We start from the raw sequence: 20,908 nt of genomic DNA on the forward strand, positions 1-20,908 counted from the left end.
GATTTTATATTTTTACTAGATATTTTATTTTTTTGTTTTCAAAATATAAAATATCTAAAAATTTTTTATTTTTATCCTTAATTTTTTAATCTATAAAAATAAAAAAAATATGTAAAACCCTAAATATAATAAAAAGTAATTTATTTAAACAATACTAACTATTTTTCACTATTAATTTTTATATTTTCCACATCATTTATATGGATTCCAATATTAATAATGTTGTTTCCTTTAATAATTTTATTAGTGATTCTCTCAAAATTCACAAAAGTAATATATATATATATATATAAATTAAAATTAAAAAAATAAGTTCGGTAATGTAATAAATTAGCAATATTATAATCTATATGATTGGCTTTTCTATAAATCTTAAATTCCTCGTAAATTTATGTGGAGTTTAATATATAACACAATGTGTTTTATATATCCACAAACATAATGGAAATCAATGAACTATGGTTATGCTACATTAAAAGATGACGGAGTCTTAATTCAGAATTTAAAAAGTGAAGATGAAGATGAAAGATTATGTTTGTAATTATATCATTATATGGCCACATGTAAAAAAATATATTAATAAAAATATAGTATTAAATATATTATATATTTTTATAGAATAAAATAAATAATAAAACCTTAATGGATTAAATATTTTAGAAATAGGAAGCGGAAGAGGAGGTGGATTAGAATATATAAGTAAATATTTAAATCCTTTAAAATGTGTTGGTGTAGATTATTCTGAAAACTAAGTAGCTTTTTGTAAAAATTAATATGCAAATAATCAGAAATTAGAATTTTTTTAAGTATTTTTTTATATTTTCTTTTGTGGGGGGGGGGGGGGGAAAAATAAAATGTTTTATATATTTAAAAAATAAAGGGAGATTCCGAAAATTTAGATTAAATATAAGAATTTACTCATAATAATTTCGATATAGTTATTAATGTAGAAAGTAGTCATTGTTATGGAAGTTTTGATAACTTTGTTAATTAAGTTTGTAAATTGTTAAAACCCTAAGGTATTTTTTGCTTTACTGATTTCAGAACATTAAATGAGGCTTAAAATCTTTAAAAATATTTTGAAAATCATAATTAATTAGTAATTATTAATATATATACATATATTTTATATAATAATAAGGAATTAGTTGAATATGAAGATATTACAGTTAATGTTTTATAAAGTTTGAAATTGGATGAAAAAAGAAGAACTTAATTAATTGAAAATAATGTTATCTTCTGTATATTTTATAATAATAAAATATTTATATTATATTATAAATCTTAAAAAATAAAAATAAAAAATAGTTTTAAGACCTTTTTTCTGTAAATTTAGTGGTTTATAAGGCACTAGAATAAATTAAGAATTTGCTACAAGAGAAACAATATATGTAGCTTACTTTTTAAGAAGAAAAAATAATTGAAAACTAAAAAAAAAACAACAAAAATAATAAAAATATTTTTTATAGTTTTTTTCAATAAATTAAATTTAAAAAATTTAAAAATTTTAATTTAAAAAATAAAATAAAAATGCATTCAGTTTAATATTTACCTGGACAAGGATAATCCATAAAACTTAACTTATCCCATAATATAAGTGAAAATAAAATGCTAGAAGTTCGTTTTGAATTAAATTCGACAATAAGTCAAGTTAAATAATAAATAGAAAAAAGATACGGCACATCGAGTTAAATGATGTAGTTAGTTTTAGAAGATTCTTAAGGAAATAAAATTTCTTCAATGAATGAAGATAATTAATAATTAGGTTATTATAATCCTTAGGATAATTATACAATACATGTAATTGATTTAAATCCTCATTCAGTTCTAAAAGACATCACTGATGTAAACTAAGTAAAGAAATATTAAATTTCAGAAGAAGATTATGATAAAATACCAGATAATTTTAGAAAATTCAAATAAAAAATAGACTAAAATAATCCAAATTAAAACAATAATATAGTATTTGTAGAAGATAATTATTTATAAGATTTTGCTGAAAAAATGCATAAAAACGATAGATGTTAAATTATTAATACTAAAAACAGAGGAACTATATGTAAAAAAAAAATCATAGTATTTTTTTATTTAAAAAAAATATAGAATATATAGGAAAAATACCCGATCTTGGTTAAGGATATTATATTGGAATTTAACTTGATGAACCTATAGGAAAAAATAATGGATCTTATAATGGAGTTAAATATTTTAACTGTTAAAATAAATATGGGTTATTTATAAGACCTGATAAAATTGAAACTGGAGATTTTCCTGAATTAGATCTTGATGATTTATACTCGGATGATGAAATTTGATCTTTTCTTAAAACTTTTTTATTAAATTAAATATATATATATATATATATATATATATATATATATATATAAATATATATATAATTTAATGTATTTTTTTTATTTATTTAATCATTTATTTTAATTTTTTAAAAAAAATTATCATGTTTTTTTTTTTTAATTTTTATTAAAATAAATATATATGTGATAAAGTATTTTTATATTTAATAAATTTAGATTTATTTTAAATAGAAAATAAAAAATATATTATTATTATCTTTTTTTACAAAATAAAATAAAATAAAATAAAAGCTAAAAAAATTAATTATGTAAGAATCTATAACAAAAGAAATATTTATAGAAAAATATTTAATATTACAGAATTCACAAAATAAGTACAATAGAGAACAAGCAAACTAATATATAATAAATTTTTAAAAATCACAATAATCCTGGTAAATATCACGTGAACTATTAATCACAGAGGATCCTTAAATATAATTTTTAGGAGCATAAATAATATACTTAAAATTAAAATAATAATTCTTACAATTAACACCAGAAAACTAAAATGAACTTAAATTATTTTTATTCTAATGCTTAGAAAAAAACTTACAAACTCCGACTTTAAGATAATTATGCTCTGCAATATCTATATTAGGTATTATAGGAATATCTTAAAGGTAAATAATTTTATATTTGAAAAAAAATAATATTAATATATTATTTATTATAAAAATAAATATTAAAAAAAACATAATTTTAATATTTATATATATATTGAAATTATTATTAAACAATAATAATATATAATTATTAAAAAAAATATATAATATATAAAAAAAAATATAAACTAATAAAAATATATTAATAATAATAAATATATTTATATATATATATATATATATATATATATATATATATATATATATATATATTTATATATACATTTTAGTACATGGCATGATTTTATTGAAAATTTAATATTCTATATGCAAAAAGGTGAAAAAGAATTAATTTTAGGATTAGAAATAATAAAAAGTTTACCAGAAAATCTTTAAGATATGATATTAGGATAATCTCAAGTTAATTAAATTAAAGAATTTCTCTTATCAAAAAAGACTTATATATTTTAAATATGGGATTCTTTATTAATTCTAAATAATTCTAATATTATCGAAAAAACTCTTTAGTGTATAAATTCATGGAATTTTGTTAATTTTTACATATTAGATTAACTTTCTATATTAGAAAAGATTCTAAATTAATAAAATTATAAAGAAATTGTTTGTGAAATTCTTTAAAAAACTTTAAAAAACTCTCCTAATATCCACATATTAGAAGAAAATACTCTCCATGAAACAAAAAAGCATCTTCCAGAAAACGAAGTTCTTTCAATAGAAAAATTCTTATTTTTTGTAATTACTAAAGTGCTTTTTCATGTGAAGTCCTTCTTTAAATTTTTGAGGTTTTCCCGATTTTATTAATTGATAGTAATGAGGAAATTCATAAAAAACTAACATAAATTTTCTTTTTTTTCCTTTCTTCAGAAAGCTTCCTAATATCCTCTACATCATTTTCTTTTTTTTAATAATATACTAAAAACTTAAAAGCTTATAAACAACCGAATGTGGAAGATTTCCGTTTAGAAATCTACATAAAAAGTCTAGAAATTCTCCTTTAGAAAATAAAGTGTAAATCCCATGTCATAAACCTTAAAAAAAACACCACAAATAAAAAAAAAATCATTAATCTAGAAACCAACGAAGAAGAAAACTACGAAGAAGAAAATTTACAAGAAGAAAACGATGAAGATATCCAGTTTAATGAATATAGAGAAAATACACAAGAAGTATTTTATAATATATTTTAAGCTCTAAGGGATTTTAGATAAGAAAAAGGCATTTTTTACATATATAATTACCTCTTCTAAAATCTCGATAAAGATATATAAACCTCAGAAGCCATAATATATGCCAGTATATAATTTATAGAACTTGAGTCTTTATAAAAACTAAACACTAATGCATAATAAATGCTTCTTTACATAGCTGAAAAAATGCCAATTTCTCCCTTGATTTTATAAACTGCTTTTTAATATATTTATGAGGCTCTTTTTTCTTTTAAACATTAAGAAAATGAGTTTTTATTTAAAAAAATTCTCATTTTTTTAATCCAGAATTTTTTTTATGAAATATAAATATAAAAATAAGCCGCTTTAACTTTCCAAAGTCTACTCGAAAATACTGAAATTGGTCAAAAAAATGACATTTTTGAAATTTTATTGTAGTTTTTTTAAAAGATTTTTTACTAAAAAGCCTCTTTTTTTATCCAAAAAAGTGTTTTGGAAGGAATTCTAACCTTTTTTATCAAAATCGAAGACTTAAACTAGAAAAAAATACTCCTAGAAAATTTCCTTAACGAACTCTAAACTTTCCTAAACACAAAAATTAACGAAAAAACCTATATTTCAGCCAAAGAAACTCTCGAAATTTACAAAAGTATATTCCAAGCTTTTGACGTTTCTGAAAAAAAGAAGAAAAAATTCTCCGAAGAAATATCAATCTATTTTTTCAGACAAAACAAACAAAAGCTACAGTTTCTTTTCCAAAGCTTCGCTTCAATTAAGTTCAAAGACTACTTCCTACCCTTCATAGATCTCTATATTTCTATAATAAAAACCTCAGGGGATCTGTTAGGCTCTGAATATGAGGAAATGTTGGATAGTGTGATGCATTTTTGGAAGGAAAACCCAATAAAATACTTCCAAGTACTAAAAATTATCACCTTTTTGTTATAGGAAAACCCTAATAATTTCTAAAAATGGGTATATTAGTCTTTTGTGGGTTTTAATGAATTTTTACTGTAATTTTTTTCTCAAAAAAATGAAAATTTAGACCCTGATTTGTTAAAAATTTACGTGGAAATTTTCAAAAATTTAATTTCAAAATTTCCTTCTTTTTTTTCACAAAACCAGCTTATTTTTGAAAAAAATACCCTTTTTATATTGAACATTTTCTCCAAAATAGAAAATTATGGTATGACTCGGGAAATATTACTCTTCTTAAGCTCCCTAATTTAAAGAAATGAAAACTTCCTAAACAATAATGCTTTCTTGAATATTTTCGCATCAATAATTTAGGCTATAGGTGTTATTTAGAAAGTTCAAATTAATTACATAGCAGCCATAGTGATTTAATGTGTGAAAAACATCAAAAATTATCAAGCATGCCTAGATGTAGTTGAAAGAAATTTAACATTTGAAGATGATGTTTTATTAGAAAATAAAAATTTATAAGTAAATGTATTGTTGATATGGCCTAATTAGGAAATTTGGCACTTGTAAAAAGGGTTTTAAGTGCTTTTTATTCATATGTGGCAAAGTAGAGTAGTTTAGAAGATATACTATATGAGTATTAATTATTATGATTTGGTATATTAATTATTATGTTTATGGAGTATTAATTAATTATTTATTTTAAATTTTTTTTTTTTTAAGTTTAATTTTTTTATGTGTTTAATTTATTTATAGGCAAAAAATAAAAAAATTAAATTTTTTTATTTAAAAAAAAAAAAAGATATATATGCTATTTATTAAAAAAAAAAAAAAAAAAAAAAAAAATTTAAAAAAAAAAAAAATGATAAATTATAACGATGTCAGATATAAAAGAACTTTATGCAAAAACTTTCAAACGAGTAATTTAGCAAAAAATAATAAAAAGATTCTTAAATTAAAAAATAAAAACTAAAATATATTCAAAAAAAAATAATAAAAAAAAAAATTATTATAAGATTACATCTATAAAAATAAAAAATAAAAAAAAACAATAGCTTACTAATTTAATATATTTTAACAAAAGCCGGTTAATGTGTAATGGGAGTAAGATGTCACTTTGCACATGGTCAAGAAGAAATAAGAAATCCAGCATTAGATGTAAAAAATAAATATTCCAAAATAAAAATTTTTATATTATATAATTATAGCCTCTTGTCTAATATCCTACATTAGCTGCTATAATGTCTAATCCAGCTTCTTTATCAAGTAAAATGATAAAATGTAAATATAATGATATTGGTAGCTTGTAAATATGGAGTTTCTTGTCATTATTCTCACGGAGAACCTTAATTATAATAATAAATATTAGCATAATTAATAATATTAGGAAATGCTTTATTAAAATTAATTACATTAATAATAAATTTATTAGTAATAATAAATTGTAATCCTTAATACTATTACTAATAATCTGTCTTAGTTATAATAATAATACTAAGCCATTTAACCATAATAAGTAATAATTAAAATTATTATTATATATATATATATATATATATATATATATATATTATATATATTTATATATATATATATATATATATATTTATATATACATTTTTTTTAGATTTCTCCAGAATAAAAGAAGAATATAACAATTTATTAATTATAATTTATGATAAAAGAAATGAGTAAAATTAATATACCAAATGAATATATGGCAATTGTCTAAAGAGCAGCAGAAATACTTTAAGTTTAAAATATTTAAGGATGTTCATAATTATTAAATGTAAATATTTATTTATATATTTTTAATATTTATTTAAAATTATTTATATAATTATTTATTTATTTTTATTTTTTAATTTTTTAGGAAGTTATTAATCGAAATGATTGCCCTGCTGAAGAAAAAAAATAATATGAAAATATTATTAATTAAGCTTAGATTTTGGCACAAAATTTAATGGTTTAATATTCTGGCATATAATAATAACCATTATAACCAAATTAATAATGAAACTTATTTTAAATTTATTAAAAAAAAAAAAAAAATATATATATATTTATATTATTTAAATAATTAAAAAAAAAAACATTAAATAATAATTTTTACTAGTTTATGAATTCATAAATTTATAAATATTTATATATAAATAAATGAAAATATTTTTATTTAATTATATAATTATTTCTTTAAAAAATATGCTTTAAACATTTTTTCTATTTAATAATATAAATTATTAAAAAATTTTTAGATTAGAATATTAAATCTTTTAAAATATATATAAAAAAAAATTATATATTAACAAAAAAATTTAATTATAAATTTTAATATTAAAAAACATTTTAACATTTAAAAATATAATTTTTTTTTTTAAAAAAATAAAAATTTAAATTATAAAAAAAAAATGAATTCAAATGATATTAATAAATAACAAGTATAATAAAAATTATAAGACCTAAAATAATCTATATTAAAAAATAAACAATAAATAAATTAAATCCTTAAAAAAGATGATTCAATAACATTAAACGATACTAATAAATTTTTTTAAAATACGAATATTATCAGTAATTAAAACATTTTAGAAGCCAATAAAGAAAATTCATTAAATATAACTGCAAGTAATATATTTTTAAATACAAGTAACAATATAAACAGCTCATAAAATCAAATAGACTATCAAAGTATAATATAAAATAAATAATAAAAATTAAATAACTAAGAAAAGTCATTTAATTATAATTAAATAGGTCAGATTATATAAAAGCAAATGAAGAATAAAACACAAGTAAAAGTTAATAATGAAAGCACATTTAATACCGAAATAATATCATCTTTCGAAGTTAATTAAAATAATGTTTATTAAAATAATCAATAAAAATAATAATAATATTAAAAAATATTCATTCCAATAATTTTTTTAAAAAATAATTTTTAAAATTCGTAAATAATGCCTAATATGTATATTGTAGATTTATATAAACTCGAAAATATTATTTATAAAAATGAATTTTTCACTATTTTTAAAGTACATATATATATATAATTTTAAAATTATTAATATTTAATTAAGGCTGTTTCTTTAATTGAAGAAAGTAAAGGCCAATATGTACTTTTTAAAGTTTATGAATATAATCATAATTCATATAATTTAGGATTAAATGAAATAAATAATTATATGCATTTATATGAAAATAACATTAACTTTTTTGAATCAGGAATTATTAAATTGAAGGACTTTTTTTAGTTTAAAGTATTTAATATATATTATATAACAATTTATATCAATACTATACCAATATATTTTTTATAAAAATATAGGAAAATCTATGCTTAGTTTTTGATTATTAAGGAGAATATTTAACATAACTAAGTAGTAAATTTCTTAGTTTATGTACAATAAAATAAGTAATCAATTTTTATTTCATAAATTATATTAATAAAAATATAAATAAAAAAAGATAATTGCAAAGTTACTTAACATATTATAAAATTTTCAAAATTAAAATCTAGTATACAATAATTTGAATCCTTAAAATATAATATTTAATTAAAAAAAATAAATCATAAATGTATAAAAAAAATATATAAAATAAAAGATATTAATATTTTATATTAAGCAAATATATTTAAATTTTCATTATAATAATAGAATATATATATAAAAATTAAATAAATTATTTATATAAAACTTAAAATAGAAGGTTAAAAAAAATAGAAATAAATAGATATATTATATTATATATATATATTATTATATTTATATTTATTTATATATTTCTATAATTTTATATTTTTATATATATTATATTTTTAATTTTATTTATACATGTATTTTTGTATTTTTTTATATTATTATAAATTAGATTTTTATTTCTGATTTATCAACTTCTTTTATATTTAATAAATAATCTGAAATTTATTTGAATAATATTAAATATTTATCTCCAGAAACAATTTTAGGTTTTTAATCATCTTTTAAATCTCCAATATGGTCTTTAGGTTGTATTATGTACGAACTATTAGTAGGATAGCCTTTATTTTATACTAACGATAAAAAAGAGCTAATATTTATTATTAAATCAGTTTTTTAAGAAGAATAATTAATATTTTCACAAAAAAAAAATATTATATAAGAATAATTTTATTAAGATAATGAAGAAACTATTTGTAAAATATAAGAAATAAATGATAAAATAAATGAAATCAAAGAAAATATAAATATTGTTTAAGAATAGCCTTTACTTTTTGATTTTCTTTAATATACATTATAATAAAATCCTTCTAAAAGACAATCAATTGAATTTTTATTATAGCATAATTGGATAAATTGATTTTATTAATATATATATTGTTTAAATTATTTACAATTTATATAGAAAACATTAAATATTTGAAAATATAAAATTTTTATAAAAAATATATTTAAGATAAATTATGATTAAAAATTAATAATATTATTATTAAAATTTAAAATAAAAAAATAATAGGATAATTTTTTAACAAAGGTTTAAAATTAAAAAATAAATATAAAAAAGAATAATGAAAATTTTAAAAAATTATAAAAAATAATATATAAATATAAACAAGATATTTATAAAGATTTGGATATAGAATAAAAAATGTTAAAATTTAAGAAAAATAAAAATAAATTTATAGTAACTTAATATTAAAAAAAAATCATATTAACAAAATAAAAATATATTGAAGAAAAAAAAAATAAAAAAAATACTTTAATTAAAATAAAAAATATTAAATAAAAGAAAAAAATTAAAAATATAATAATTTATTTAAAAATAAATAAATATATTTTTATATATATATAAAATTATATTTTTATATATTTAATTTATAAAATATTATAAATTATATTTATATATTAACTCAATAATTATTAATTAAAACGTAAATAAATATTATTTATAAATACATTATAACTTTTCTTTTTTTAAAATATTAAATATATATATATATATATATAAATTTTTTTTATATATATATATTTTTTTTTTATATATAATATATTTTAATTATATCATTATTTTTATTGATTTTATAATTATTATAATTCTTAATTTACTTCCTACAAAAGTTATTTTTCTTCTTATTAAATAATATCATTATCTTGTTTGCAAGGATCTAATTTAATTAATTTATTACATTCTTAAAGCAATTCTGATCTAAAAACTCTTCCTTTGTGCTCTACATAATTTTTAACACTCTATAAAATAATTAACATTGTAAAAAAAAAAATTATAAAAAAAAAACTTCAAATTCTTTATCAGTAATGTATATATATTTTCCCCTTTCATCTATAACTCCATTAATATCTTTATTTATTTCCAAACTTTTAATTCTATTAATAATATCTGTAGTACTCATTTTAAATTCTCCAGCGATTTCTTCTAAAACTACTACTTTTCTTAATTTTATATATTAACATATTTTCTAATTCAATTATCTATAAAATTATTCTTCAGTTTATTAATCCATTTTATCATTACCGCTTTCCTCTACTTACATAAATTACTTTATTTAACATAAATAAATATATATAACAGAATAGAAATATATATATAAATAATTAATGTATATATAAATTAATATATAAATATATATATATATATATATATATATATATATATATATATTTATATGAATTTCATTTTTTACTTGCCATTTTTCAAATTCTTCCTATTCTTTTAATTTTTATAATTATTCTTGTTTTTTTTATTCTTCTTCCCTTTTAAATTCCTCTAATTCTCTTTGCCTTTCCTTTTCTTCATATTTCGAACGTTTTTATTATGATTATCTTTCTCTATGTTCATAATATTATTATATTTGCTTTTTTATATTTTATATATGTATTTTTAATTTCTGAAATATTTTTATTTTACCTCTCTTTATTATTATCGTTCTTATTTTTTTGCTTATTTTTTAGCTTTTCTCGTATCAGAAAAATCTGCTTTTTCCTCTTCTTCATCATCATTTTCATTTCCTTCTTCTGAATCTTCATTCTCCTCTGAATCTTAATTTTATTATAAATTTACTCTTTAAGCTCTTCTTTATGCATTTTATTATTAATTTGTTTATTGCTCCTTTATTTATTTATTAATTAATATATTTTATAATTTTTATTATACTGGTTCTTAACATTTAGTTGTATTTTATTTATGGAAAAATATATAATAGGAAACTCCTACTATTAATAAAGAAATTGTAAAAAATAAAATATCAAAAAGCATTTTTTTTTAAAAGATAAATTAGTTTATATTTTATAATCAATATTTATTGTATATTTTTTTTATTAAATAATATTAATAAATAAAATAATATATATATATAATTATGTTTAATTAACATTATTTTTTTTTAAAAAAAATTTATATGTATTTCTACGAAAATATAGATGACCTTGAAGAAAGTATCGAAAAAATAACTATAGAAAAACAAAAAATCCACCAAAAGTATATATCGGACATAAAATTTCTCAAAAGAATTCCTTCGCAACTATTTCATTCGACAATACAATTAAATTATGGTAAAAAATCGACCAAAAATATCATCTAATATCCACAATATAACTATCTCATTAAAAAATATGCGTTTCATTAGATTTTTCATTTAAATATTAAATTTTTGCAGCATCATCATTAGATTAAATAGTCTCTTTTTACAAAAAATCATCTAATAATTAGTTTAAAAAATCTCCTAAAAATCTAATTCATTAAAGTTCTGTAGTTTCTTGCATTTTTTATGATAACGTATAATTCTTTCAATTTCCAAAAAAAAAAAAAAACAAACAAAACAAAAAAAAGATTTAAGCATTAATAACTATAGATTTAGAAGGTCTTTTATATATATGGAATATTCATAATTTAAAAATAATCCGATAAATCAACGATTAGAAAATATCTACCTTTGATTTTATTTAATTGAACAAACAAGAAATTGCCTTTGCTAAAGACCAATACTATATATGTCAATATGATATATTCAAAAACGAAATAAAATATAATTAAAACGAAAATCCAATAAAGAAAGTCTCAAAAAGCATTTTAAATTAAAAAAATGTAACTCATTACATACTGCAAGCATATAATAATATGGGAAAATCTCCAATTGATACATATAATTAGTATAAATTAACCTAATACAGAAATAATAGGTATAATATATATATATATAAATATAAATAATATATAAATATAGGTTTTTCTATTTTATTTAATTAATATATTCTTTTTTCTATGAGAGTAGTCTTTTTGGATTCCACACTAAAATATTTACCAAAGTATATTAAATATATATGATTTAGAGACTAAAAATACCGGAAAGAAATACATAATATAAGAAGGAAGCTAACGAACATACAATTTCTAAGAGTTTTAAAAAAGAGAAAAAGAAAAAACAGAATTTTTATTTACACGAGAAGACGGAAATTTATGTAGTTTTATTTTAGATAAAAATTTTATTAAATAAAGTTTTTTTTGAATTTTTTTTTTTTTTTTTATAAAAAACCTTATTAAAATAAAACAAAAAATATAAAGAAAAAATATATAAAATAAGATCTTTTTTTTTTTTAATATAAATTTAAAAAAAAAAAAAATAATCACATAAAAATAACAATATGATTAATTAATCTTAATAAAAATTATGGTTTAAAAAGTAAACACTATAAAAATTTAAATAATTTTATTAATAAAAATATGTAAAAATTTATTTTATATAAAAGCTTTTAAATTAAAAAATTTTATTTATTCAAATAATGTTAAATAAGTAAAGCAATTATTAATAATAATAATAATATCGATTTATTAATATTTTTAAAAATATTAATATTCTCTTATTATTATTAAATTCAATTTTAAAATAATATAATTCTTTTGAAATACTAAGTATAAAGCCTGTATTTTTATTATTGTCAAATTTCATTCGTAGTGATTTGAGTTTAGGTGAAGTATTTGTTAGTAATTAATTAATAAAATAAAATATATATACTATTTATTTGTATTATATGATTATTTTATAGATTTTTTAATAGGAAAATTTATAAATTTATAAACATATTTAAGTATAAAAAATATTTGAAACATTTTTAAAAAATAAAATAAAAAAATTAGTATTTTGTTTCTAAATAATGAAAAATCAGCCTCATTTTTTTGTTATACTAGTATTTTTTTAAATTTATTTTATCCTGATATTTTTTTAAATATTTTTATATATAATTTAATTTATTCTTTAATAATTAATATTAAATACTAAATTATATTATATTAATTATAAAGTTATATATAAAGAAAATTAAGTAAATAAAAAGAATAATTTTAATATATAATAATTTTAATATATAAAAATAAAATGTATTTATTATAATATAAATAATTATTTAATAATAAAAAAAATATATATAATATATTGTAAAAATATTTAAGATATATAATTAAAAATCAATTAAAATATAATTATTTATCAAATATTTTAAATATAATTATTTTATTTAATATTTTTTTTTTTTTAATAATAAAATTATTATTTACAAAACGTAAATAATTTTTGTTTTTAAATAAATAATGGATTAATTCATATATATATATATATATTTTTTTAAAATTATTATCTTTTAATTAAAGTATAAATAATTATAAAAAAGTACAGAAAAAATGTTTTATAATTTAAAATTATATAATATAAAAATATAAAAAAATGAATATATATATATATAAATAAATTAAAAAAAAAATATATATATATTTATATATATATCTCTATTTATATTTATATTTATTATTATTAATTAAAAAAAATTAAAATTTTATAATATCTTTTTTTTTACGTATGTATTTATTTATTATATAATAATATTAATATTTTTTTTTTTTTTAATTAACATATATAATTAATTTAAATTTAAATTTTTTAATATCTTTATATATATTTTTTTATTAAATTCTTTTATTTTAATTTATTTTTATAAATTTTCTAAAATAACTATAATATTAATATTTATTAATCTTTTAAAAAATTTTAAGTTTTTTAATATAAAAAAATATATAAATAAATAATAATAATAATAAAATTATTCTTAGTTTTTAATATCTTAATTAAAATAATATTAAATTTTTTATAACTTATTAAATTTTTAATAATTTTAATATTAAATACAAATTTTAAAATAAAAAAAAAATTATAAAATATTTATATATATATTTATATAAATTTATATTTATTTTTACATACTTTTATTATTATAATTAATATTTCTTAATAATTTTATATTGTTTTTATAATTTATATATATAATTAATTTTTTTTTATTTTAATTATTTTTCATAAAATCTTAAATACATTTGAATTTTCTATTAACTAAATTTTTTTTTTAAATATCATAATTATAATTATTTAAATATATTAAGAAAAATAAATTAAATTTTATATAAAATTGAAAAATTTAAATATATTATATAAATTGACGAATTTTCTAGAGAATATTATTAATTTAATAAATTTTTTCTAGAAAATTTATTTGAATAATAATTAATAAATTAAAAAAAAAATGCTTATAAAATAAGAATATTTAATAATTAAATAAATGTAAATTTTTTATTTATTTATATATAAATATTTATAAATTTTTTTTAATATTAATTTTTTTTTTTATATTTATATATTTATAAATATCATAAATTTTTTTTTATATATAAGTTTTTATTTTTTAATTTATATTTTATATATTTTTAAATATAATTTTTTTTCATAAATTTTCTTAATTACAAATTTTATTATTTGTAATTTTATTAATTTTTTTTTTCAGTTTTTATTTATTTAATTATATAATTTTAAATACTAACAATAAATTCAAAAATTAATTTATTAAAAATATAAAATTAAAATGTCTTCTAATTTCATTTTTTGACTATAGACAATTTTTTTTATACTATATTTATATTTTTAGTTTATTTATATTCAAAACATATTTTTATATTTTAAAAATAAATAAATAAAAAATTTACTTTTGTTAACACAAAAAATATTTATAAAATTAATTATATATAAAAATTTATTATAATAATTTAATTATTATGGTAAAACATCTTTCTTAAACATTAAATGATATAAAAATTGAATTTGATAATGGAAACAAATAGAATTTTTATAATTTTAATTAATAAATATCTCATAATGCTAATTTAGCAATACTATAATCTTAAGTTAATGATGATAAAATATAAATAGATAATCTTTAACATGAACAAAAATACTCTTAAATACTAGACTAAATTACAGAAACAAATATCTAAAACTAATAAATACTAGATAAAGTATATTTTTATAATTACGATGAAGAAAGTGAAATAAATTTAAAATAAATATAAAAAAAAAGAAATGAATTTATATAATTTAACTGGTATGTGTTTATTGAATTTTTTTTTATCATATTCTGTATTTTTTGATTTTAGGAAATTGTTTAAATATAATTATTTATTTATTTTTTGGAAAAGCTTTACCAAGAAATCTGCTTTTTTGGGGAAATAATTATTTGGCTATAAAATATTAAATATAATAATTAATTAATTTATCAATAATTATTTTATATTTTCATTTATAGCCTTAAAATATTTCTTTTGAGTTTGATATTTTTTTACTTTTAATTTATTAAATTTTAAATGCTTATTTAAAAAGTGTTAATTACGCAACTTTAGATTAATATAAATTAAGGTCTTTTAGAAATTAAATTTTTGATTTTTAAGAAATAAAAGAAAATCTATTTATTGATTCTTGGAATGAATAAAATAGAAAAGTAATTTTGTATTATTAATTTATAAATTTTAATCATATTTTTATTTATTTTCATAGTATATATATGATGAAATATAATATTCTTTGAATACTTTTGATATTGATAAAAGCATGTTTTATCTTGAATTTATTACTCCTCCTTAATAAGAGACAATTTTTAAATTAAATTTTTATTCAAACGAATTAAAAAAGCATTTCTATATTGAAAACTTCTAAGAATTTTAACCTAAATTTATAGGATAAATTAAAGATAGTTAAGCTTATTATGGATTTGTAATAATAAGTTATATAATTGAGAAATTTTAAATATAGAATTAATTTACATTAAATGTTATAAAATTCTTATCGATATTTTATAGTATTCCGAAAATATTTCTAATAATAGTTTATAAAAGAAACTATGAATTAAATAGTTTTATAGATATATTAATATTATTAATAACAATATTTATGACAATAAATTATTTATATTTATCTCATGAGTCTATTTATTAAATTTTATCTGGAATATTAGATATGAAAAGAAAAGTAAATAAAACAAAACTTATTTTATTAATTTATTTGGAAAAAAAAAAAAAGTTATTTATGATGTAATAACTTGCTTTTTTAATTTCTCCCAGGAAAATAAAATCAATAGATACTGATAAAATATTTCCTACTTTAAATATTTTTAAAAGTTTGAGTATAAAAGGATGGTTATTATTAAGATAAATATGCTAAGAATATGGAAAAAAACATGAATTTAGATAATAATACATTCTTTAAATAATATTAATATTAGAATCGTTTGGAATTGGTATGATATTTTTTCATTTTTTTAATATTTATAAAATGTAAAACTGTTTAATATATTTGATTCTTTATGATACTCCTTTTGTTTTTATTTTTCTTATTATTATTATATATTATGGGGCTCTTATTAATAGTAAATATGATTTACATCTATATATATTAAATTAAAACAAAATCATTATTTAAGATATTCAAAGATTAGAAAAAATATATTTCAATAAAGAATTTAAACCTAAAAATATAATTTATGCAAAAGCTGTATAAATAATACTTAAAGATATATAAGGAATTAGTAATTAAATTTCTGTTTCTAGATATTTATAAGAATTAAATGAATCTTATACATAATTTATTTAAGAAATATAAATTCTTAAATAATATAATTAATACAAAATTTTATACATTAAACCTAGTTTTCTTGTTTTATAAAATCTTATTTTGGGGTTTTTAAGTTTAGTTTTTACTTTTGTTGGAAGCTATTTAAGTAAACAAATAATTAACAATTGAAATCTATTTTCATATATATTATATTAATTTTAATTAGTTCATATTATTAATATTTAATTATTTGTTCATATTTATTAATATTTAATTATTCCTGTAATTTTTATTTTAATAAAAAAAGGACTAATTAATATATTTTATTAAAATTTTTTATTGAAAAATTAGTTTTTAATAATATAATTAAGGGATAAAAAATATATATATACAAAATTATATATAATTATTTTATAATTTTTTTTCTTAAAAATAATAAATAAAATAAAATAATTTATAATTAAAAAATTTAAATATTATATTATAATTAAAAAAAAAAATTAAGATGTTTTTTTATATATTTATTTTTATGTCCATGATTTTTTGTTTATTCTTCTTTTATTGCTTTATTTAAATTTACTTTTATTAAGAATTAAATATAAATTTTTGATTTTATACATTAAGTAATTTTAATAAATAAATATTTATTATAAATTTATATTTAATTTTTTATATTTTTTTTTTTTTTTTATTATATTTATACTTCTAGATTGTATTTCTAATATAATTTTTTGTATTTAATAAATAATCTAAATTAGATCTTAAGTGTTATTGTTAAAATAATTATAATTTGATATTTTTTAAAAAAGCTTAAACATATAATAATATAATACAAAAATAATTAAATTTTAATAATATTAAAATATATTTATATATATTTATTGAAATTTTACTATAATTATTTTTATATTTTTTTTTTAAATGTATAAATTTAATTTAATTATAAAATCAAATAATTATATTTTATATTTAATTTTAAAAACAATTATTAATTACTTTATAATTATATAAAATTAAATAAATATTATTTTTTTTTTTTTTTTTTTATAAAAATAAAAAATATCACAAATCTCTTTTTTTCTATACGAAATAATTTCAAAGCCATCTTCATCAATTTATTTTTTTCCAAAATCTTCTTCAATATCTTCCTCCCAATTCGGTTTTTATAAAATAAAACCTCCAACAATTTTCCAAATTGCCTCTTTATCTTTATAAAACTATCCATAAACATCTATTTATCCCTATAAGACCCTACTATTATACATATACTTAACATTGCATCCTAAATATCTTTTCGTTTATTAATTTTATAGATAAAATTGCTATTTACCTTCTATAGGTGTCCCATCTTTTCATTTCCAGCACATAATATAATAAAATTATCATAAGCATCACCAATTCCATTATTCCCGTAAGAAATAATTTCCTAATGATGATTCATATGTGAATTATTAACTGTAGAATGAATATTTTTTTAAGTCTAAATATGTTCTAATCTAATAACATCTCCACATTTAACAACATTTGCATATGTCATTTAAGGGTAACTCATACCTTCTTTAATTGTAAATAAAGAATTAACATCTTAATCAGTTTATACTGCAGTGACTATATTTCCTATTGATTATTCATTTAAATAAACTTCACTAGTCCTTAAATGGTATTTATTTTGCTGATTTCGAATTCTTATAGTGGAGCCATATGTGATTTATTTTAAATTAAGCTCTTCTTGTATATTATCTTCTTTTTAGAAGGAAAATTATAAATATAATATTAAAATATTAATATATATATTGTTTTTTTCATCATATTTATTGTTTTTTTTCTTTTATATTTTTTTTAGAAAAATTAAATAAAAAGAATATTTATAAATAAAAACAATTAATAGATAAAAATAAAGAATATATATTCAAAGTAAAGAAATCATAAAAAATCTATAATAAAAATAAAACTTTAATATTTTTTTCAATAACTTTCTGGAAAATAAAATAAAATAAAATATAATTATACATTAAATAAAATCAATTTAAATTTTATTATCTATATATTCGTATTTTTTAGCTATATTCTTATCTATAAATAGTTTGTCAACATTTTATATATATAAAAATATTTTATTTATTGATTGAAATATATTATCTGCATTTATTGATTTTATTTTTCTAAGATAAATCAAAAGACCTACTTACTACTTCATATAAAGCTAAATATTTTAAATTATTATTAGATGGGCTAATTAATTTTTATTAAATTATAAAAATATTGTTTTATGAGTTAATCCAATATAATTTTTTATAATTAAAAAAAATATGTATATTTTTTACTTTAAATTAAATAGAAAAATTCATTAAATAAAAAAAAATGAAATACCTAAAATAAAATATGTATTATTTCATATATTGATAATATAAATAATTTATTTAAAAGTAATTAAATTATATAAAAAATTATAATATATTAATTAAAATATTTAACAGTATTTAAAAACAAATATTTAGTTTGTTTTTTTTGGCTAAATACTTTTAATTTTGATACGTATATTAAATGTAAATACATTAATAATATATATATATTTTAGAAAAATAAATAGTATTTAAATATAATATAAACATTTATTTATTATTTTTTGTTCTTTTCAAATTCAAAAATTAAAGAAAATTTTTGTTACCATTTCAGCAATTTATTAATTAATTTTAGATTAAGTTTATTATTTTCTTATATTCCCTATTGCATTAACATAACTTTTCTAAACACTTCCAATATTAGAATTATAAAGCAAAATTTAATCTATTTTATTTAAAACTTATTATAAATCTTTTTTATCTAATTTATCTAACATAAATTTTATAAAAAATTATAGTTTTCGCATACTTTTAGTACTTTTATTTATTTAAAAATAAAAAATATTACAAAATATTTAATTCTTTTTGTTTACATTTTATTTTTATTTATTTGATTATTTTTCTCATCTAATATTTATTGAGTTGTTATAAATAAATCTTTATCAAAAAAATTATTTAAACTATTTTTTTTTCTATTAAATATTATTAGTTTTCATCTTAAAACATAAAATCATATTCATCTAAATTTTACTCTTCTTTTTTCCAATCCAAATTTTGTTAAGTGCTAGTTTCGTATTCTAATTATTCTTAAATATCACTTAGTTAAGACTTTTATGAATTTCTATATTATATGCATTTTTACTAAATAATTTATTATTATATTCCTTATAAAGGCTAAATTTAATATTAATCATAAAGAATTTAAGTATTTTAATTTTATGTAAATTCATTTTAAAATTAAGAATATTAAATATCATCAGTTTAATACTATTATTATGTTTATTATGATTACAAACTATAATTTCTATTCTAAGCTTTTATTTTTTTAAGAATTAATTTTTTTTATTATTTTTATTTTTTAGAAATAAAAAAAATACTTAATTAATTCAAGATAAAATTTTCTTAATCATTTAAAAAATAGTTATTTTATTAATTCATGTAGTTCAAATATTCCAAAAAATTAAGTTCAGCTTGTTATCGGTCTATACTATTAAAAATATTTAGTATTTCTTTCTGTTCATAATCTTAAAATTTATGTAAAAATTGTTATAATAAAAGTGAATCCATTTTAATTTATTTATTAATTAAAATTCTAATATATAAATTAAAAAAAATTATTTCAAAAATGCTTATATTGATGATATTAATTAATATTTTATATTAACTAAAAAATAGTAAGAATATTAAATAATAATAATTAAATAAATATATAAAGAAATATTTAAAATAGCAAATATACATCAATGAATAAATAAAATATATATTAAAATAATAACTTTAAATTAAACTAAAAAATGTATTTTAACTATATATAATAATAATACTTAATATATATAATATATATAAATCCATTTTATTATAA

General features: G+C 15.0%; 7 protein-coding genes across 7 annotated transcripts, besides 54 other annotated features; 4 read left to right on the forward strand and 3 right to left on the reverse strand. All coding sequences in view use genetic code 6, as the record gives it.

Annotated features, from left to right (window-relative positions):
* Window positions 1-315: 315 nt before the first annotated feature.
* IMG5_084930 (methyltransferase, putative) lies at window positions 316-1,424 on the forward strand (the record flags this gene model as incomplete). Its single annotated transcript, XM_004035832.1, has 4 exons — window positions 316-563; window positions 619-806; window positions 881-1,241; window positions 1,309-1,424. The coding sequence occupies exons 1-4, from the start codon at window positions 392-394 to the stop codon at window positions 1,422-1,424; spliced, it is 837 nt and encodes a 278-aa protein (XP_004035880.1). The 5' UTR covers window positions 316-391.
* Window positions 1,425-1,530: 106 nt separating this feature from the next.
* On the forward strand, window positions 1,531-2,315 carry IMG5_084940 (tubulin folding cofactor b, putative; the record flags this gene model as incomplete). Its single annotated transcript, XM_004035833.1, has 2 exons — window positions 1,531-2,059; window positions 2,104-2,315. 2 exons carry the CDS (start codon window positions 1,531-1,533, stop codon window positions 2,313-2,315), a joined length of 741 nt encoding a protein of 246 aa, XP_004035881.1.
* Window positions 2,316-2,345: 30 nt separating this feature from the next.
* Window positions 2,346-2,398: a microsatellite.
* A 9-nt stretch (window positions 2,399-2,407) lies between these two features.
* Window positions 2,408-2,447: a microsatellite.
* Window positions 2,448-2,514: 67 nt separating this feature from the next.
* IMG5_084950 (hypothetical protein) lies at window positions 2,515-3,984 on the reverse strand. The gene is made up of 3 exons (XM_004035835.1): window positions 3,243-3,984; window positions 2,845-2,970; window positions 2,515-2,784 (listed from the first exon to the last, which is right to left on the reverse strand). Exons 1-3 carry the CDS (start codon window positions 3,498-3,500, stop codon window positions 2,773-2,775), a joined length of 396 nt encoding a protein of 131 aa, XP_004035883.1. The 5' UTR covers window positions 3,501-3,984; the 3' UTR covers window positions 2,515-2,772.
* IMG5_084960 (hypothetical protein) lies at window positions 2,622-5,755 on the forward strand (the record flags this gene model as incomplete). The annotated part of the gene is made up of 3 exons (XM_004035834.1): window positions 2,622-2,977; window positions 3,250-4,633; window positions 4,894-5,755. 2 exons carry the CDS (start codon window positions 2,622-2,624, stop codon window positions 4,370-4,372), a joined length of 1,479 nt encoding a protein of 492 aa, XP_004035882.1. The 3' UTR covers window positions 4,373-4,633; window positions 4,894-5,755.
* Window positions 2,809-2,850: a microsatellite.
* Window positions 2,997-3,113: a microsatellite.
* Window positions 3,079-3,134: a microsatellite.
* Window positions 3,094-3,231: a microsatellite.
* Window positions 3,126-3,180: a microsatellite.
* Window positions 3,175-3,241: a microsatellite.
* Window positions 4,058-4,101: a microsatellite.
* Window positions 5,706-5,767: a microsatellite.
* A 123-nt stretch (window positions 5,768-5,890) lies between these two features.
* Window positions 5,891-5,933: a microsatellite.
* Window positions 5,891-5,940: a microsatellite.
* Window positions 5,941-6,041: 101 nt separating this feature from the next.
* Window positions 6,042-6,082: a microsatellite.
* Window positions 6,083-6,168: 86 nt separating this feature from the next.
* On the forward strand, window positions 6,169-6,963 carry IMG5_084970 (hypothetical protein; the record flags this gene model as incomplete). Its single annotated transcript, XM_004035836.1, has 4 exons — window positions 6,169-6,228; window positions 6,279-6,351; window positions 6,756-6,859; window positions 6,944-6,963. Coding segments are annotated over 4 exons (257 nt in total), but the record flags the coding sequence as incomplete, so codon positions are not given.
* Window positions 6,423-6,457: a microsatellite.
* Window positions 6,607-6,685: a microsatellite.
* Window positions 6,863-6,927: a microsatellite.
* Window positions 6,864-6,924: a microsatellite.
* Window positions 6,867-6,940: a microsatellite.
* Window positions 6,964-7,345: 382 nt separating the features above from the next.
* Window positions 7,346-7,386: a microsatellite.
* Window positions 7,387-7,445: 59 nt separating this feature from the next.
* Window positions 7,446-7,490: a microsatellite.
* Window positions 7,491-8,721: 1,231 nt separating this feature from the next.
* Window positions 8,722-8,777: a microsatellite.
* A 25-nt stretch (window positions 8,778-8,802) lies between these two features.
* Window positions 8,803-8,885: a microsatellite.
* Window positions 8,803-8,890: a microsatellite.
* Window positions 8,822-8,895: a microsatellite.
* Window positions 8,896-9,246: 351 nt separating this feature from the next.
* Window positions 9,247-9,297: a microsatellite.
* A 207-nt stretch (window positions 9,298-9,504) lies between these two features.
* Window positions 9,505-9,552: a microsatellite.
* A 193-nt stretch (window positions 9,553-9,745) lies between these two features.
* Window positions 9,746-9,793: a microsatellite.
* Window positions 9,746-9,796: a microsatellite.
* Window positions 9,765-9,861: a microsatellite.
* Window positions 9,765-9,882: a microsatellite.
* Window positions 9,798-9,849: a microsatellite.
* Window positions 9,845-9,886: a microsatellite.
* Window positions 9,864-9,913: a microsatellite.
* A 130-nt stretch (window positions 9,914-10,043) lies between these two features.
* Window positions 10,044-10,102: a microsatellite.
* Window positions 10,046-10,094: a microsatellite.
* A 7-nt stretch (window positions 10,103-10,109) lies between the features above and the next one.
* IMG5_084980 (hypothetical protein) lies at window positions 10,110-11,319 on the reverse strand (the record flags this gene model as incomplete). Its single annotated transcript, XM_004035837.1, has 4 exons — window positions 10,110-10,295; window positions 10,343-10,603; window positions 10,748-10,918; window positions 10,972-11,319. 4 exons carry the CDS (start codon window positions 11,317-11,319, stop codon window positions 10,110-10,112), a joined length of 966 nt encoding a protein of 321 aa, XP_004035885.1.
* Window positions 10,643-10,731: a microsatellite.
* Window positions 11,320-12,601: 1,282 nt separating the features above from the next.
* Window positions 12,602-12,634: a microsatellite.
* Window positions 12,635-13,325: 691 nt separating this feature from the next.
* Window positions 13,326-13,368: a microsatellite.
* A 16-nt stretch (window positions 13,369-13,384) lies between these two features.
* Window positions 13,385-13,476: a microsatellite.
* Window positions 13,395-13,428: a microsatellite.
* A 19-nt stretch (window positions 13,477-13,495) lies between the features above and the next one.
* Window positions 13,496-13,542: a microsatellite.
* Window positions 13,543-13,743: 201 nt separating this feature from the next.
* Window positions 13,744-13,827: a microsatellite.
* Window positions 13,752-13,828: a microsatellite.
* Window positions 13,818-13,862: a microsatellite.
* Window positions 13,863-14,261: 399 nt separating this feature from the next.
* Window positions 14,262-14,300: a microsatellite.
* Window positions 14,301-14,322: 22 nt separating this feature from the next.
* Window positions 14,323-14,371: a microsatellite.
* A 120-nt stretch (window positions 14,372-14,491) lies between these two features.
* Window positions 14,492-14,547: a microsatellite.
* Window positions 14,548-14,673: 126 nt separating this feature from the next.
* Window positions 14,674-14,806: a microsatellite.
* Window positions 14,695-14,747: a microsatellite.
* Window positions 14,752-14,789: a microsatellite.
* Window positions 14,764-14,825: a microsatellite.
* A 287-nt stretch (window positions 14,826-15,112) lies between these two features.
* Window positions 15,113-15,146: a microsatellite.
* A 1,734-nt stretch (window positions 15,147-16,880) lies between these two features.
* IMG5_084990 (hypothetical protein) lies at window positions 16,881-18,570 on the reverse strand. Its single transcript, XM_004035838.1, has one exon. The coding sequence runs from the start codon at window positions 18,247-18,249 to the stop codon at window positions 17,239-17,241; it is 1,011 nt and encodes a 336-aa protein (XP_004035886.1). The 5' UTR covers window positions 18,250-18,570; the 3' UTR covers window positions 16,881-17,238.
* Window positions 17,189-17,263: a microsatellite.
* Window positions 18,571-20,900: 2,330 nt separating the features above from the next.
* Window positions 20,901-20,908: part of a microsatellite that runs on past the window's edge.

Source organism: Ichthyophthirius multifiliis (assembly GCF_000220395.1).
Source record: "Ichthyophthirius multifiliis unplaced genomic scaffold scaff_1120509250615, whole genome shotgun sequence".
Classification (NCBI taxonomy): Eukaryota; Ciliophora; class Oligohymenophorea; order Hymenostomatida; genus Ichthyophthirius; species Ichthyophthirius multifiliis.